General features: G+C 40.0%; 1 protein-coding gene across 6 annotated transcripts in view; it reads right to left on the reverse strand.

Annotated features, from left to right (window-relative positions):
- Nucleotides 1-16092, reverse strand: part of PNLDC1 (PARN like ribonuclease domain containing exonuclease 1) — a 32913-nt gene that overhangs the window by 4648 nt on the left and 12173 nt on the right. For 5 of the 6 annotated variants that reach the window (XM_089530100.1, XM_089530098.1, XM_089530101.1 and 2 more), the window contains 8 exons: nucleotides 15805-15884; nucleotides 9795-9932; nucleotides 8289-8358; nucleotides 7725-7810; nucleotides 5798-5853; nucleotides 4589-4653; nucleotides 2234-2287; nucleotides 267-309 (listed from right to left, as the gene is read on the reverse strand). In XM_089530100.1, coding sequence (XP_089386226.1) covers nucleotides 267-309; nucleotides 2234-2287; nucleotides 4589-4653; nucleotides 5798-5853; nucleotides 7725-7810; nucleotides 8289-8358; nucleotides 9795-9932; nucleotides 15805-15884 — 592 coding nt within the window. The remainder of the gene's footprint in view (nucleotides 1-266; nucleotides 310-2233; nucleotides 2288-4588; nucleotides 4654-5797; nucleotides 5854-7724; nucleotides 7811-8288; nucleotides 8359-9794; nucleotides 9933-15804; nucleotides 15885-16092) is intronic. The other variant, XM_089530102.1, reaches the window with a different exon arrangement.

Genomic DNA, 16092 nt, shown 5'->3' on the forward strand with positions numbered 1-16092 from the left:
ATAGCAGAGACTGCTCTCACTTTCAGTCCATGGATACTAAGATATACTCTGTTCTCAGCAAAATTACTACCATCCATCTACCATCTATACACCAAGTCTCAAAATCAGCCAAACTTTTAGCTATGTTTGTAATCCTAGTATGAATGTGCAATATTTTATTACTGCAATTTTCAAACTTGTAACTTGAAAAAAATTCTTTCAAGAAAAACTTACCTGACCTTCAGTTAGCTATGTAATGACAGTTAAAATTTAAAATTATCACTTACCAAGAAATGTTGCAAAGGATCAAATGAGCAATTTTAAGAAGAACTAAAAGAAAAAGAAATTCATGTTTATGTCAATAGTTGGGGGTTTTTTATGAAAAAAAAGAACAACACAGGGAAAGTGACTTGTGATAACTGCAGCAGTGGAGTATGTAGGTGAAATACCAGAATAGTTTCCCTTTCTATTAGTGGATCTACAAAAACAGGAAATATGGTTTCAAAACACCTCTAAACAAAAATCTAACTACAGTGGCATCTGCATAACACTACAAGTTATGAATGCAGGAAGAAACAAAAAGATTTATTTAGTTGGTCAGACCAATTATGTTCAAGAAGGCTTCACAAGATCCTGAAAGAATTCTGAGGTAGTCCTCTCGCCTCCCCTGCTTATGAAAAGAAATTATATCCAACCATCTAGAATGCTTAAAAACCACGAAGATGAAAAGACCTATCGGACAAAGCGTCAAAGAGAAAACTATGAGGGCTTGGTTTAGTATCATGTAATGGACTGGTTTTCTGACAGAGAACACGAAAATAGGTTCATTACTTGATAGACCTGGCTCTATAAAAATGGGACAAAATTCTATACATATTAAGAAACATCAATTTGCTAATTACTGCACACAGAGCTCTCCTTTTCTAACTGTGATGTTTTTCTTTTCATAACATATGGACTTCAGAACTAACTGGCTATGTATGTTGGAGGGAGAGGACAAACAGCAATCCCTACTGAGTTAGGCCAGCTAAAACCAACAGGCTGTCACTCAGGAATGTCTTCTTAATTGCAAAGGTTAATTCTGTAATTTTTATGAACAGAACATACTTGAATTTTGTTGCTTTCTTCCTCTCTTCCCTGTTCATATTATATCTACATATAAGGACTTCCTTCTTCCTGTTAAATCTACCTGGAAGGACAGGGATTTTCTTGTTTTGCTAAACTCTGTACAGTATTTTTAGGATCATCATCATCACCATAATAGATGTTACACCTGAAGCATGTGTTCTGAAAGCTTTTGTCACAGATGTTTTACTTTCCAAAACATTCTAAAGGAGGTTTCTAATATGCCTGAAAGTTCTCTGGAGGTTCCAAGTTGGATATTGGCAACAAATTACATGGACTATCCCATATATTAAAACTGGAAATATACCTGCTATAGCTTGGGTTGATATTGATATGTTTGCTTGCCGTTTGAATGAAATGAAAGTTGGAGTGACAGCACCTATAGTCGTTAACATTTGTTTCACACCAATTCCAGGCAAAATAGACCCAAACCAGACTTGTGAGAAAAGACAATTAGTTGATCAGCCTCATATTTCCATGAAAATATTTAATACAGCAACCTAAATCTAAATATCAAATCTTGTCCAAACTGGTAAATATGTTTCCATTCAAGACAAAATAATAATAATAATAATAATAATAATAATAATAATAATAACAACAACAACAATAATAATAATAGAGAGAGACCTGAAGCATTTGCTCAAGCAGTACTTAAAACTGATGAATCAGATTCAGAACCTTACTATGGGGGCTAAACAGACAGGCAAAAAGAGGTGCTTTCAGGCTGACTTGAAGGTGTGACGTTTAAAAGACACATGCCTTGAAGCCAGTAGGAAAGTACCCTCTAGACGCCTTATGCAGAGAAAAGCCATTCAAAAAGCAGCAGCTTTTCCCCGCTTCTTCCTGGCTTGAAGCCATATCATGTGGTCATGACATGAGCACTCCATCTGCCTTGGGAGCTGGTGGTGTGGTTGGTAGGGTTCCAAGCCACTTTTTCCTGCCCATCTGTTTCATCCCCATGGTCTTCATTTTAGTCCAGTTAGATAATACACCAAGTTGCGAACTCTGTGATCAAGGATATGGATTTATATAATATAAACAGGCAAACAAACACTTCAGATTACAGCATAGATCAGCAAAAAGTTCTATGTAAAGGAGTAAAATAAACTAGACATTTCATAAATACCTGATCCGCAGAGGAATGCATCATAGGCTGCTTCATGGGGACACTTCTTTGTGGCTGACAAATGTTGAACAAAATTTAAAAAATGCAAAAAGTCACCATAGTGTACAGAAGGTCTTTGAGATCAAATCATTTTCCTACCAGAAGAATTAAAGAAATATGTTCCCTTTTCACTTTATGATCCCATTTCTTTCCTAGCCAACATGAATGCACAGAGCAGATTAGTCTCAACACACAGTAAGCCCAATCAATATCATCAGATTATATTATTAGGCTCCAGCATCTCTGGGGCTTTCTAGAAACAGGTGTATTTTATTTGAGACTATTCACAGAGGGACTCCATTCAACTACTTTAGTGCCTTCTGGAGCAGTGGGTTGCATCAGAGCTTATTTACAGTAAGCAACTCACAGCTAAGGAGGTGAATTCTTAAGGAACCAAAGAAGTGCTAGTTTGTTTCTGTTTCCTTAACTTTTATGTCATAACAAAAACATTTTGCATGCAAAGAACCACATAAATATTCAGGTTGCTGAATATCTGGTAGACATGAAATGCAGCAATGACAATTAAATCCATTCCACTTCCAGGCTGCAATGCAACAAAATGTGGAAAATGCAAAGTGTGTGTGTGTGTGTGTTAGTGTGTGTGAATAATTCTATAAGGCACTGTATGTACAGGAACTGGGAAGGGACTCTTCATGACCTACATGTTATTGAATCAGATTCACAGGCCTAAATCCAATCACTAGCCTTAACTAAATGTACTAATTTACCTGTTTTGGTTTATCACAGAGCAACTGATTCAATATATCCACTCTAATTGTGACTAACAATTGCATTTAGCCCACAATGTCTTCAGCTTTGTTGAAAATTCAGACTGCAGAATCCACACATGCAAAGCTGATAAAAGACTTACCCAAGACGACTCACAGCTGTAATAAAGATGCTTCTCCCAAGTATTGATTCAGGGTGGTGAATACTTATGACTACTTACTCATGTTACCAAGAGATACTAGTCATTATTTGTTTTCTTAACTTTTATACCATAATAAAAATATTTTGCACCTTCACCATATTGATTACCTTGGAGTTTATCAAACGAGAGGAATTTCTCTTAAATTCGAATGAAAAGAAAGTGGGGCCAGAACGAATTCACTTAAAGTCGCTAGTTTCGCGCAATTATGTGAATACACATTGCATTCGAACTGGCTCCCCATTGCCCAAAAATAGCATGCCATTGCCTGAATTTGCGTGTGGCAGTCTATCACGCAATAACGTGAAACCCCATGATTGCGTTCGGACTAACTTCCCATTGCCCGAATTTGTGTGTAGTGGGTTATCACGTAATAATGTGAAATCCCATGATTGCGTTTAGATTGCCATCGGATTATACTTCCAATTCCCCTTGTCTGCTAAACTCCCTTGTGTACATCAAATGGTAACAATGTCAATTAAATTCATCCCAGTTCCAGGTTGTCAACACAACAAAATGTGGGTAAGTCAAGGATGGGTGAGTGAATATTTCTGCAAGGCACTGGACATCCTTTCCCACAGTCCGATAGAACAGAATCATAAGACAACTCTGAAAAATCTGGAACTGCCCCAGAAGTGATTCATCACTAACTTGGCCAACTATTCTGCCAGTATTGTGAGCTTCCAGAAGCAGTAAGGGGACAAAGAGCCACACAAATATTCAGTACAGGTATTCTACTAGGAACAGAAGCATATCCCATTTCAACAGCTTTATATGAATGCATCCTGCAATGAAACCAGTAACCCCGCAATGAAACCAGTAAAACTTGTTGAGCTTAATTTTCCATCCAATCCTAGCTTGTAACTAGTCTCAATGGGCAGTTTAGGACTTCAAATGGAATTCAAACTACTGTAAATACTCATGTATAAGTCTAGAAATTTTAGACAAAAAAATGACCCAAAAAACCAGGGTTGACTTATCCACGAGTCAATGTAAGTACTGCACTTTAATTCTTATATATATAAAAAAGGAGCCATCCCCTTTCTCTGAATAAAAAACAAAAGCTTAGTCCATCCTGGTAGCACCAAAAAGAAGCATGGATCCCCTCTACTCTCCCATCTATCCAGTTATGCCTGCCAAACTTTTCTAAGTTCTTTTGGATCATTTTCCTTTGCATCATCCTTTACATCCTTTGTTACATGCCCCTATGTTTTACCCTCGACTTATCCATGGGTCATATCAAAATCCATAATTTTGGCCCCAAAACCTGCCCTCGACTTATACATGAGGTCGACTTATAGTCGAGTATATACAGTATATCGAATATACCTTAGATATATTGGTTTTTGACCAGAAGCCAGAGGTTTAGTTTCCATAATTAGACATACCATATCTGACGCAGTTCCTTGAATGAAAGATCTCTGGACAAGACTGGTTTGTTGTATTTATGGCACTGTTGAGAGATATCAATTGACAGTTTTCAGCCTTATTTTCTATTTGTGACAGTGTCATTAATCCTCCTTGTCTGTTTATGCACTGAAATAATAAAATTCAAAAAGACAGACTTATGTTTTTTCTACTAGATCAGGAGAGCTAATGTAAAGTCAAAGGCTTTCATGGCTGGCATCCACAGTTTTTTGTGAGAACATGGCCACATAGCCCGAAAAACCCACAAAAAAACTATGAGATGAGCTAAGTCAAATATTTTAAACAACATGATGATTATCTCTGTGTTAACTATTCTGCCATTCAAAATATATTTAAGGTAGAGTCTTAAGATGCTATTTAATTTGTTTTTTCTGTTATTTGCTAAATTTTAACCCAAAAATAATTTCTGTAAACTTCTTATTTTTCATTCTAAGATGATGAAGTTGTTGTTATTTACAGGACTCAAGCCAGCTTACAACATATTTAAATGACGTTTGTTTGTTTGTTTTGCCCAAAGTATTACATTTCCCCAAGATCATAGAATTCTACAAATTACTTGCCTATTTGCTGCTCCTTAAGTTTACTATGGCCTGAAAGAGATGGCATGGATGGAGCAGCCTCGTGCCAGTCCAGCGCCATTTGCACCATGGCAATCACACATGCCTGGTCCCAATTTGGGCCACTGCCACAGTCTTGAACCTGGCCGCTGGAAGGAGCAGATTCTATCCACACCTTGACCCCGTTCTTCTGCAATGGCACGGCATTGGTGCAGCTTCAGGCAGCATTCGGGGCATGCGTGATCTAATCACCATGCACCCAACACAGCCTGAAGCCACGTCATTTTGCCCATGTGTTTCAGGCCTATGATATCTTCTGCATGAGGGGCTGCCTCACTCAAAAGAAGAAACTGAACTGTTAAGCAAATGTCACATAGTCTGGTCTTCCATCAAATGTCAAGCTAAATTGGAGACACCTACTTCTAATCTAAATGACAAGCTGTTTTGAGGATAGGATCCAATAGCAAACCAGCTTTTCAATTCTGGAAGGCTAAACTGAACCAGTGTTGAATGAAATGTGACTATTAATAAGAAACAAAAAAGCTGTTGACATTCTTTTTCAGGCAAACAAACACAATGAGAAAACCCAAGAGTTTCAAAAACGTGGCTGACCTGCAAAGCACTTCATAAACTTCCAAAAGAGTAGAAGCTTGAGGAAACTGAAATTTCTGTTTAAAGGGGAAAAAAAAAGACTTACAGTTCCCATGGATGTGAAAGTGTTAAAGACTTGTACAAGAAAAACGGAGAGTAAAAAGCCAGGCATAGATCATAAACAGCTCTAGTGCAGCCTAACTGGTGAGGCTTCTTGTATTTTTGGCTGTCCTTCTGTCTTTGCCCTTTCCATTCTTATTCCCTTCAGAGATACAGGATTATTGTATTCTTCATTGCTGAGTAAATTCTAAACCAGGGGTGGGCAAACTGTTGCACATGGGCCACTTGCGCACCAGAGATCATTTTTGGAGCCCTGACATGCCCTTTAGGGGGTGTGGGGAAATTTTTGCCTTATTTTAACTCCCTTGGACATTTTAGGCCCAGGAGAGACCCTTTTTTAAAGGAAATAAATAGAAAGTGATCATTTGCTGTTAAAACATGGTGAAAATGCTTCCCATATCCTGTGGAGGAAAGTGTGGAGTATTTGGGGTCAAAAAAAGTTTTGATTTTTTTCAGGGAGAGGAGGTGGGAGAGATGTAGCTCTCCAAGGTCTCCTGAGATGCTAATGCCACTCCCCACCCCCAGCCCATTAATTCAGAACCCCTCAGTTGGAGGTATTTCCATCTCATATTTATCAGCTACACTGGAAATACTGGGAGCCTATGGAGTTTGGGCCCTATGCTAAAATATGAAACAGGGACAGCTTTCATAAGCCAGTTAATGGAATTGGAATGAGTATGAACAGAGATCCTGGCAGTCTCTATTCAAGGACTGGCAGTCTGTAACATACAAAGTTCTAACAAGTCAACACATTTTTTCCACCTCTGATCCAATTTGAAAGAAGCCCAGAAATGTCAGTCAAATTGAAGGCAATGTGACATGCACACTTCAGAATTCCTACTGAATTTGATAACCATGGTTAAGAATCCAATTGTCTTAGCCAAGAGTTTACAACATGTTTTACCTGCATGCAACAAGACAATGAGTGACCAGTTCATAAATTTAATGGATAAAGAAAGGAACAGAAAAGCATTAAGTGCTACTCTCTTCAAACACTACATCTTTGTGATCTCTGCTCCTCAAAGAAAAACTGTTTAGAAACGTGTTACTGCTCTATTACTTAAAGAACAGATGTGCAGCTTCAAAGGTTCACAGGGAACACACACAGAGGAATAAATCAAGTGCTGTACCCCATTGCTTTGCAAGATCAGTTCTTCCTCCTCGCATAACAGCACATGCGAGGGCCCTATGTGCTTTGTTTATTTGTGCTGCTGAATCTGCTACTAGAAAATGGCAGAAAGCTTGGGGTTGCAAGTAACTCACAAGACACCCACCCTATTTGCATGTGAGAAAGACTTTGCTGTCACCAGTTACTGAACATAAGCAAGCATATGAAGCCATATATCTGGACACATATTGTCTATTATAATTTGCAGTTGCCTTCTATAGTCTCATGCAAAAACCTTGCCCAGCCTTTGACTGGGATCCTTTATCAAGAGAGGTTGCTTCACTTAAACTCTGGGCTTCCTTCACACACAGCACAGGTTGTATGAGTGAGCTTTGTTCTTGTGTGCCTTCAAGTCATTTCCAACTCAGGACAGCCCTAAGACAAACCTATGCCAGTGTTTTCTTGGCAAGTTTTGTTCAAAGGGAATTTGCCTTTGCCTTCCTCTAAGGCTGAGAGAGTGAGACTTGCCCAAAGCCACCCAGTGGGTTTCCATGGCTGAGCGGGGATTCAAACCCTAGTCTGCACTTAGCCCAATGCTCTTATCACTATACCAGGCTGGCTCTCAGCATGACTGTGCTATGGGTCTTCATTTTGGCATAGTAAGAGAAGCGAGAAAAGTGAGTTAGAGGCTCCTTAGCCAAAGCAGAGAATGAAAGTTACCTTCCAGGTGGCTTTTGTAATGTTTTTGGTGTCCAAGAGAACAGGAAACAGGGTGTGCATGTTCTTTTTAAACTCCTCATAGTTTTCTGAGAATGTAAGCAGAAGAGGAAGACAGGGAGAGAGAAGACAATAAATATAGTTTGTTAATATACAATTCATTAAGGTACCACAAAACTGACCAGAAACTGAAAATGAATTTATTCCTTAAATCAGATTGGGCAAAAAGTAGCCCTGTGGCCACATTGGACACCCAAAAGCTCTTTCTGTGGCCCTTGACTCCTCTAGAATCCTTGAATTGTCTTTTTTCTGACCTCCTCTTATAATAATACCTCTTTTTAAAAAACTGGACATAGACCACCAGTCACTTATTTTTAGTTAGCTGATTTTTTTGGCAGTCCATGTGGCTTCTGGAAGGTCTCAGAAGCAGAAAAGTGGCCCCTTAACCAACTGCAGTTGCCTTGAGGTAAGAATGAGAATGAATTATCTAAGAATTAAGGGCAACTAATCACCACCATGGGACATATAATAAATACCCTATGTTATTGGCGCTTGAAGTGACATTACCAGGAAGGGGGTTGTAGAATTTCTCATGTAGATGTAGAAGATCCATCAGCATATTGTGTCCCACTAGTGGCTACGGAGACAGAAAAAAAGCAAGATACTACGAGACCATCAAACAAACTACTGCAGTTCCATCCTTGATGCTACATTGTTGCACCCTTTATTTAGAGGCTAAGAGAAGGACTGGGCCATAAGTGCCAGCAACATATTTTAATAAAGAGTCTTTGCCCCTAAAAGCAAAACACACAACACAAACTGAGCAGTAGTTCTAACTTGCTGAGACAGAACAGCTACACCCTCTGCCAGACTTATATTGTAGGAGTTTGTCTGATTGCCAGGTTTAAAACGTGTGAAAACCCCCTTGGCTGCAAAAGGTTTACATATAGTGCAAAGAACAATTTTAGCTTCGTTTTCCAAATGCAGAAAAATGGAGATGGCACATACACTTGCAGTCAAGCCAGCTCCAACATGTAACCCAATAAAATTCAAGTCCATGTAACATGTTTGAAAACATTAACATGTCAGCTGACACAGCTGAATAATAACCCCAGTAAGCTAGTAAACAGCTCTTGTGGCACCTTTTAGAAGCCTGAGGGCAGGGAACCGTCCAATTAAAAAGATTGTATGTATAGCACTGTGTAAATTTACAGCGCTTTATAAATAAAGGTTAATAATAATAATAATAATAATAATAATGTCAGCTAACACAAATTTGTACTATTAAGCATAATCAACAGGGAACCTGAAGAACCATGGTTAAAAGCCAGGAACATTATTAAGGAAGAGTGCAAGACACTTTCGGTGAGCAAAAAGAAAGAGAAAATGCAATAGATAATTGAGGAAATGCTTTCAGCAGTAAAGGAAAGAAGAAAAGCAAAACAAAAGGGTGATAAGAACAAAATCAGAATCATGAATGCAACTGTTCAGCATAAAGAGGACTGCTATAATAATCAATGCAGAGAAATATAAGACAATAACAAAAAAGAAAAAATGAGAGATCTCTTCCACAAAATTAAAGATCTTAAAGGTAAGTTCAAACCAAAGGCCAGGATGCTGAACTTGTCACCTCACCACCATACCCACAAGTTTTGCATTTTGATGGCTATTTATACAGTCTGATTATAAAGGTCCTTCCTGGGTACCAGTTAACTCCATGTATCTGAGGAAGTTGATCAAATCTATAAAAGCTCATGCTACAATATCTTTCACACATTTAGTCTCAAAGGTGTTACAAGACCCCTTTACATAATGATATTCCAGACTAACATGATTATGTCTTTGAATTCTACCCAGCAAGCTTGGTATTTAAAATTCTTACACTGTTATTAATATATGGCTCCAGAATCATTTCATGTATAAATTTCAGTTCCTTTCCCACCACCCACCTACTACCATCAGTCTACTGTCATGAGTGGCTTAAATGCTTGCCTGATTATTATTGTGTAAGAAAAGCACTGTGTGCACTGTGTATATTTTTGTTTTGTTTTTAAAAAGGGAACTGGGATTTACCTTTTTTGCTTTAACAAGAGTCTGGAAAAGATTGGTAAAGCCTCTTGCACAGAGAAGAATTTGCTCTTTTTGACAAGAGTCATAGGAAGTGTTCTCCAGAAGCCAACGCTGGCGTGGATCCATCTTTTTTACCAGAACCTGGAAGAAATCAGTACAGAAACCTCTCTCTCTGTGTATATATACAGTGAGTGAGTGTGAGTGTGTGTGTGTGTGTGAGAGAGAGAGAGAGAGACAGAGAGAGAGAACTTGGCACACTGTCAATCTAATATCCTACCAATTTAAGTAGGACCCATGTTCAACAAATTTATATCTGGATCTAACAAAGTGTCAACAGATGTGCTTTATAAGACAGGAAAAGAGAAGCAGACAGGTTTCAAGAGCTCACACTCACAGACTGATGAAGTTTTTTAATAGTATGTACATACATTCTGGTTTACTTCCTTCACTGTCTCTTTAAAATAAATTTTGATATCTTATTTTTGTGATGGCTTTGCAACGCAGGTAAGGACATGGCCAAACTGGCTTCCGAGCGGGCTATGGAGTTGAGACTGCCATGGTCGCCTTAGTTGATGATCTCCGTCTGGGCATGGACAGGGGAAGCGTGTCCCTGTTAGTGCTTTTGGACATCTCAGTGGCTTTCGATACCATTGACCATGGTATCCTTCTGGAGCGCCTGAGGGAGCTGGGTATCGGGGGCACTGCTCTGCAGTGGTTCCGGTCCTACCTCTCGGGTAGATTCCAGATGGTGGAGCTGGGGGACTGTTGCTCCGATAAGAGGGCCCTTACATCTGGTGTCCCTCAGGGAGCGATTTTGTCCCCTTTGCTATTTAACATTTACATGAAACCGCTGGGAGAGATCATCCGGAGACACGGGGCGCGGTGTTATCAGTACGCTGATGACACCCAGATATGTTTCTCTGTGTCTCCGACTGATGCAGTAACTAAGGATGGCATCTCTCCTCTAAATGCCTGTCTGGAGTTGGTAATGGGCTGGATGAGGGAAAACAAGCTCAGTGTGAATCCAGGGAAAACGGAAGTACTGGTGATAGGTTCCCCGGTCCTGGGTGGTGAGATCTGTCACCCGGTCCTGAATGGGGTCACGCTCCCCTTGAAGGACTCGGTGCGCAGCTTGGGAGTGCTCCTTGACTCTTTGCTCCAGTTGACATCTCAGGTGGATGCGACGGTCAGGAGCGCTTATCAGCTTCGGCTGATACGCCAGCTGCGTCCCTACCTGGACCGTAGGGACCTTGAAACTGTTGTACATGCACTGGTAACCTCTCGATTGGATTTTTGCAATGCGCTCTACATGGGGCAACCCTTGTACCAAACCCGGAAGCTACAGTTAGTGCAAAATATGGCAGCGAGATTGGTCGCTGGTAGTTCCAGGTCTGACCATATAACACCTATCTTGAAGGATCTTCATTGGCTGCCTATCCGCTTCCAGGCTCAATACAAGGTGTTGGTGTTGACCTATAAAGCCCTAAATGGCTTGGGCCCAGAGTATTTAGAGGACCTCCTCTCCCCATACAATCCGCCCCGCACACTCAGGTCAACTGGGATGAAATTACTGGAGGTCCCAAAAACGCGATATGCGGGGACCACACAGAGGGCTTTTTCTGTTGCTGCCCCTAAATCTTGGAATAATCTCCCTATTGAGCTCCGCTCCACCGCATCCCTAGTTCTCTTTAAGAAGAATTTGAAAACACATCTTTTCCTGCAAGCCTTTCCACCCTAAATGATATTTTTATTCTTTACCCTTTATCATCAACCCTGGAATTTGTACTTTGACTTCCCAACTGCCTGCCCCTTGTATTTGACTTCGTCTTTTAACTCGGTTTTTAACTTTGTATATTTTCCTTGTGTATGTATGCCGCCTTGATCAGGTCACTGGAAAGGCGGGCTACAAATAAACTTATTATTATTAATTGTTTTTTAGAACAGGCAGATGTTCAAAGAGTGGTATGTGGTAGGAACAATAAAAACAACCTCTTAACAGATATTCATGACTACATCCCTGATTAGAAACAAGAAGTGTGCATTTACTGTATTAAAAATTGGATGGACAGGTGCCATCCTATCAACTTTTATACATGTATTGCATGGCTGCATAAAATCACAGCAAAGGACAGCAGAGCTAATTTTGTTTTGCCTCCAGTGGCCCAAAGGCCTTGATTCAGAAATGTAAAATTACAAAGGATGCACTAGCTGAATCACTTTCACATACTCTCAAAGATTCAGCAGAATTCATGATTCAATGTTTAGACACAAAAATCCAAACACAGAAACCTGTCCAACGGTATAGAAAGGGGCTCAGGAGGTAGCAAGCGGAAAGCGCCTATGGGGGTTGGTCTCAGCCCTTTCAACCTCACTGTCTTCACTATCATCCTCGCAGCTCACCTTCGTGACTTGTTTAATGTCTTTGTTTTCTCTTATATGGATGACTTCATCTTCGCTCACAGAAACCCTAAATACCTTCGCTCCGTCTGCCTTTCTATCATTAGCTATTTACAAAGTTTTGGCATCAGAATAAACTTTGACAAATCAACACCAGAACCAGTTCCTGAAATTCGATTTCTTGGTCTATGGATCACGATGAGACGTCTAAAAGTGTCTGAAGACTACAAAAAGAAATGCTTGGACATAATTGATCAAATCCATACCACTGAATGGTATGATTGGAAAATTTTTACAAAGGGTTGTGGGACCCTTTTCTTTTCTTGCAGGTTTCTCCGATTTAAAATGGACTTTTCTGATTACAATGTATAATGCTATAGCTAAAAAACAAGATGGAATGTTTTCGAATGTATACATTGATTGAAACATGTAATCAAAAACTTAAGGCCAAAAATTTTAACACCAAAAGTAAAAAGGCCTCAACCATCCTTTGCAGTGGATGCAACTCTATATACTGCAGGATTGTTCGATTTCAGAAATCATAAAAGCATGTCAATAATGTTTAACAAAGAGACATTCATTTACAAGAGTTATTCATTACTGTATTGATTGTTCTGTACTTTGCTCCCAAGGCTGTCCTCTCCGATAGCATGTATGTTTGTCATGTTAACCTTCAAGATCTACCTGTTCATTTTGCAATGATTGCTCAAGATATATTGAGCAAGACAAACATTTACTACGTCAGATCTGAAGATAATCCTGCTGACGCTCCGTCCCGCCTACGGCCAATCAGGGGATGCCATGTCGACATTCCGCCTTACACCCCTCTCTATAAAGTGGCTGGGTGCCTTCGATGCACTAAGATTACACCCCTCTCCTTCGGAGCTTGATGGTCTGTATTGATTACATCGCGAATTGCTGTTGCTTATGCTGAATTAGACCTGCGTACCATTGAAGAAAATTCTTGTTTATCTCTGCTGTGCAATGAATACAACAATCTGTGGGTATGCTTTAGAGACTGTGCGTTTTTTGCCAAATGACTTTTTCCCAGGGGTTTTAGAACTGCTCCAAACAGCGTATGATGCTTTTCATGAATACATGAGACAATCTGATGAGAGCGAACTTTTACAAGATCATTTAACTTCTCTAACTCAGGCTTATAGAGAGATCTGGATCCTAGCTCCAATCACTGGTTCTTTTGGAGTGTTGGTGAACTATTTTACAAATGTTTCCATTGCCTTAAATAGACCAGGATCCACAACCCCACAATTAAGTCCTTTTAGTAGAGAGGTTGCAGAAGTGTTAGCTCAGGCTCCAGGGGTAGCCCAACCCGCTGCTACAGGTAGGGTATCCGAAGCTCCCCCGGCAAAAGCAGATTGGCCTGACCTGAAATTGATCAGACCACATTCAATACCTGACATTTTTTCACAAAGACCTGGTATTGATTGGATTCGGGGTTTAGAAAATGCTGTCACCAAAGCTTTGATGACTCTTCCTCCTGGAGATCACTGGCATACTATCACAAATCAAACTGCCCTGGTTGAGCCTGATTTGTTTTTAGCAGCGGCTAATCTTTAAGTTGCTGGCTCCCTATTTTCAAAGATTGTGGAAGATAACATACGCATCCTCTGGTTTAATACGCCATGTCTCATGTGGGGTGAAAGACCCGTACTCACTTATGTGGCAAAATTAAGGACTTGGATTGCCACTCCTGCCAAATATAGGGGAACTGCCCCCCAAATAGAAGCTGTGTTTGATGCTGTCTGAGATACACCGCAAGGACTTGCAGCAAACCCTCCACAAGCTCGAGGACGTTCTCGACGCAGAAAACCCGAAGAAGTTTACAAAACTAAATCAAGTCTACATATCCAGGTCCAGGAGATCCCCTTCTTCACGTAAGAGATCTAAGTCCAAATCCCCTGCAAAGGGAAAACAAAATGAAACATGTTTTGGGGAAATTGCCAGGATTGTATCAAAACCCGGATCAACCATACAATCCGGATTGGCAAATTCCTGATTTAAAATCTACGTTTTTGGACCCAAAAATAAAAGATGAGATCCCATCTTCTAAATGGAAATATATATTACCGGCTAGGTTTTGGCCAAAAAGGGTTAAATATAGGCCTCTTGCTCAAGGCATTTCTGATCGATAAGTAGGTAATGAGCAACCACATAGAAAAAAGATCAGAAACTATTTGGAGCAGTTGTATTTGACAGGAACATTGTACAGGAGAGAGAATGCACATGAATTTTCTTTTGTACGTACTCCTTATCCTTGGGAGACCATCAAAAGTCATGGGGACCGGAGGCTACCAGGAGGCAGCCGCAGAAGGCGCAATCGAACTGATAAAAATTTACAGAAGCTTCGGAGCTTTTCTGAATCAGAGACCACCAACGTCTCCTTCAGTGACTCAGCAGAAGCCCGAAAACTGTTTCCTCCAGAGAATCCTAGCTGGGGCCTACGTCCGGCATACACGGCAACTCAAACAAAATACAAAGGAACTTGTCTTCGTCCAGCAACTTGTTCGACTGTAACACTGTTCAATCCCTCAAGAACCTCAGTAAACCTTCCCGAGAATATGAACTGTGCAATATGTCTGGGAGGAAAAATAAGAGGCTTAAACAAAGAAAATCCATGTTACACCGAATACGACCAAATAGAACTGTCCTACAGAATGGCAATGAAAAGAGACGTTTATCAACATTGGATAAAATGTCTCGACATCTATGGCAAGGAAAGAGTCAACCAGCTACTGAAGGGAGGAATCAAACCAGCCAATGTAATTCCTCCAAAAATAAATATGACATTGCCAGGCAAGAATGGATCGATAACAAGGATTATATATTTCAATGTGTCGATCCTAGAACCTTCAGAAGCTCTTCAAGACCTTCCCTTGAACACATCAACCATTCCGACACAAAAAGGGAACCGCAGCATCCTACATTATCAATCAGTAAAAAAGGAGCTGACGGAGGACCTAAAGATGTCGGGGAGCAGCGAGTTTTCATCTCTTCTTGCATACCTAATCGTGTCACTGGGAAGTTATTTCTTGTTAACAAAAATGCTAGAGATTCTGAGAAAAGTAGACTGGTGGTGGACTTCTCTCAGTTTTCGAGAGGTAAGAACCGAATCAAATTCCCGAGATACTGGAGCCCAAACCATTGGGCCTTGTCCTGTCTTCTCCCTCGAGGAATGTATAAGATCTCCTTGGATATGTCTGAGGCTTTTTATCATATTCCTCATCATCCTATGTCTGCCGCTCGCTTGCTTGTATCTGATGGAGAACGGGTATACGGAATAGAGAACTCGGCCTCAGAAAAATGTCTGGGAATAAGATACTGCTGCTCCCATTGATTGTTTGCTGAGTGATGTTGTTGACCTTCTAGTCAGTTTTTAACTTGTATGTTTTTTTGTTTGTTTTTAAATTCTGCATTGGATTTAATACTTTTTTAAGGAGGGGAGGGCACCAGGGATTTTATATGTGCTGTATTTTTAACTTTGTTAGCCGCCCCGATTGTTCTCAGAGGGGCAGGATACAAATAAAATTTTATTATTGTTATGATTATTATAGCAAGTCAGCATTCCCACAACTAGGTGCTGTAATATTAAACTTACTTCATGTCCTTCTAAAGGGATTGTCCAAATATCCTTGATAGCATGTCTTAAAATCAGTTGTATTTCAAACATCTGGAAGCCTTCAAGAAGAAACAACACAAATAATATGCTAAGGAGCTATGGCTATGTAGCCACAAGATATTTTAATAACATAAAAATGACAAAAATGTACAGTACTTTAAAAATGTATTTAAAAGAATAATTCACTGCAATGATATTACTGCTCTCCAAGTGGGAGGGAAACTGAAGGCACTATACCAAGTTATATATGAGTTTATCAGAAAAGGG

Source organism: Sceloporus occidentalis, unplaced genomic scaffold (assembly GCF_023333645.1).
Source record: "Sceloporus occidentalis isolate IW3139 unplaced genomic scaffold, rSceOcc1.0.p SCAF_6, whole genome shotgun sequence".
In the NCBI taxonomy this organism is placed as follows: domain Eukaryota; kingdom Metazoa; phylum Chordata; class Lepidosauria; order Squamata; family Phrynosomatidae; genus Sceloporus; species Sceloporus occidentalis.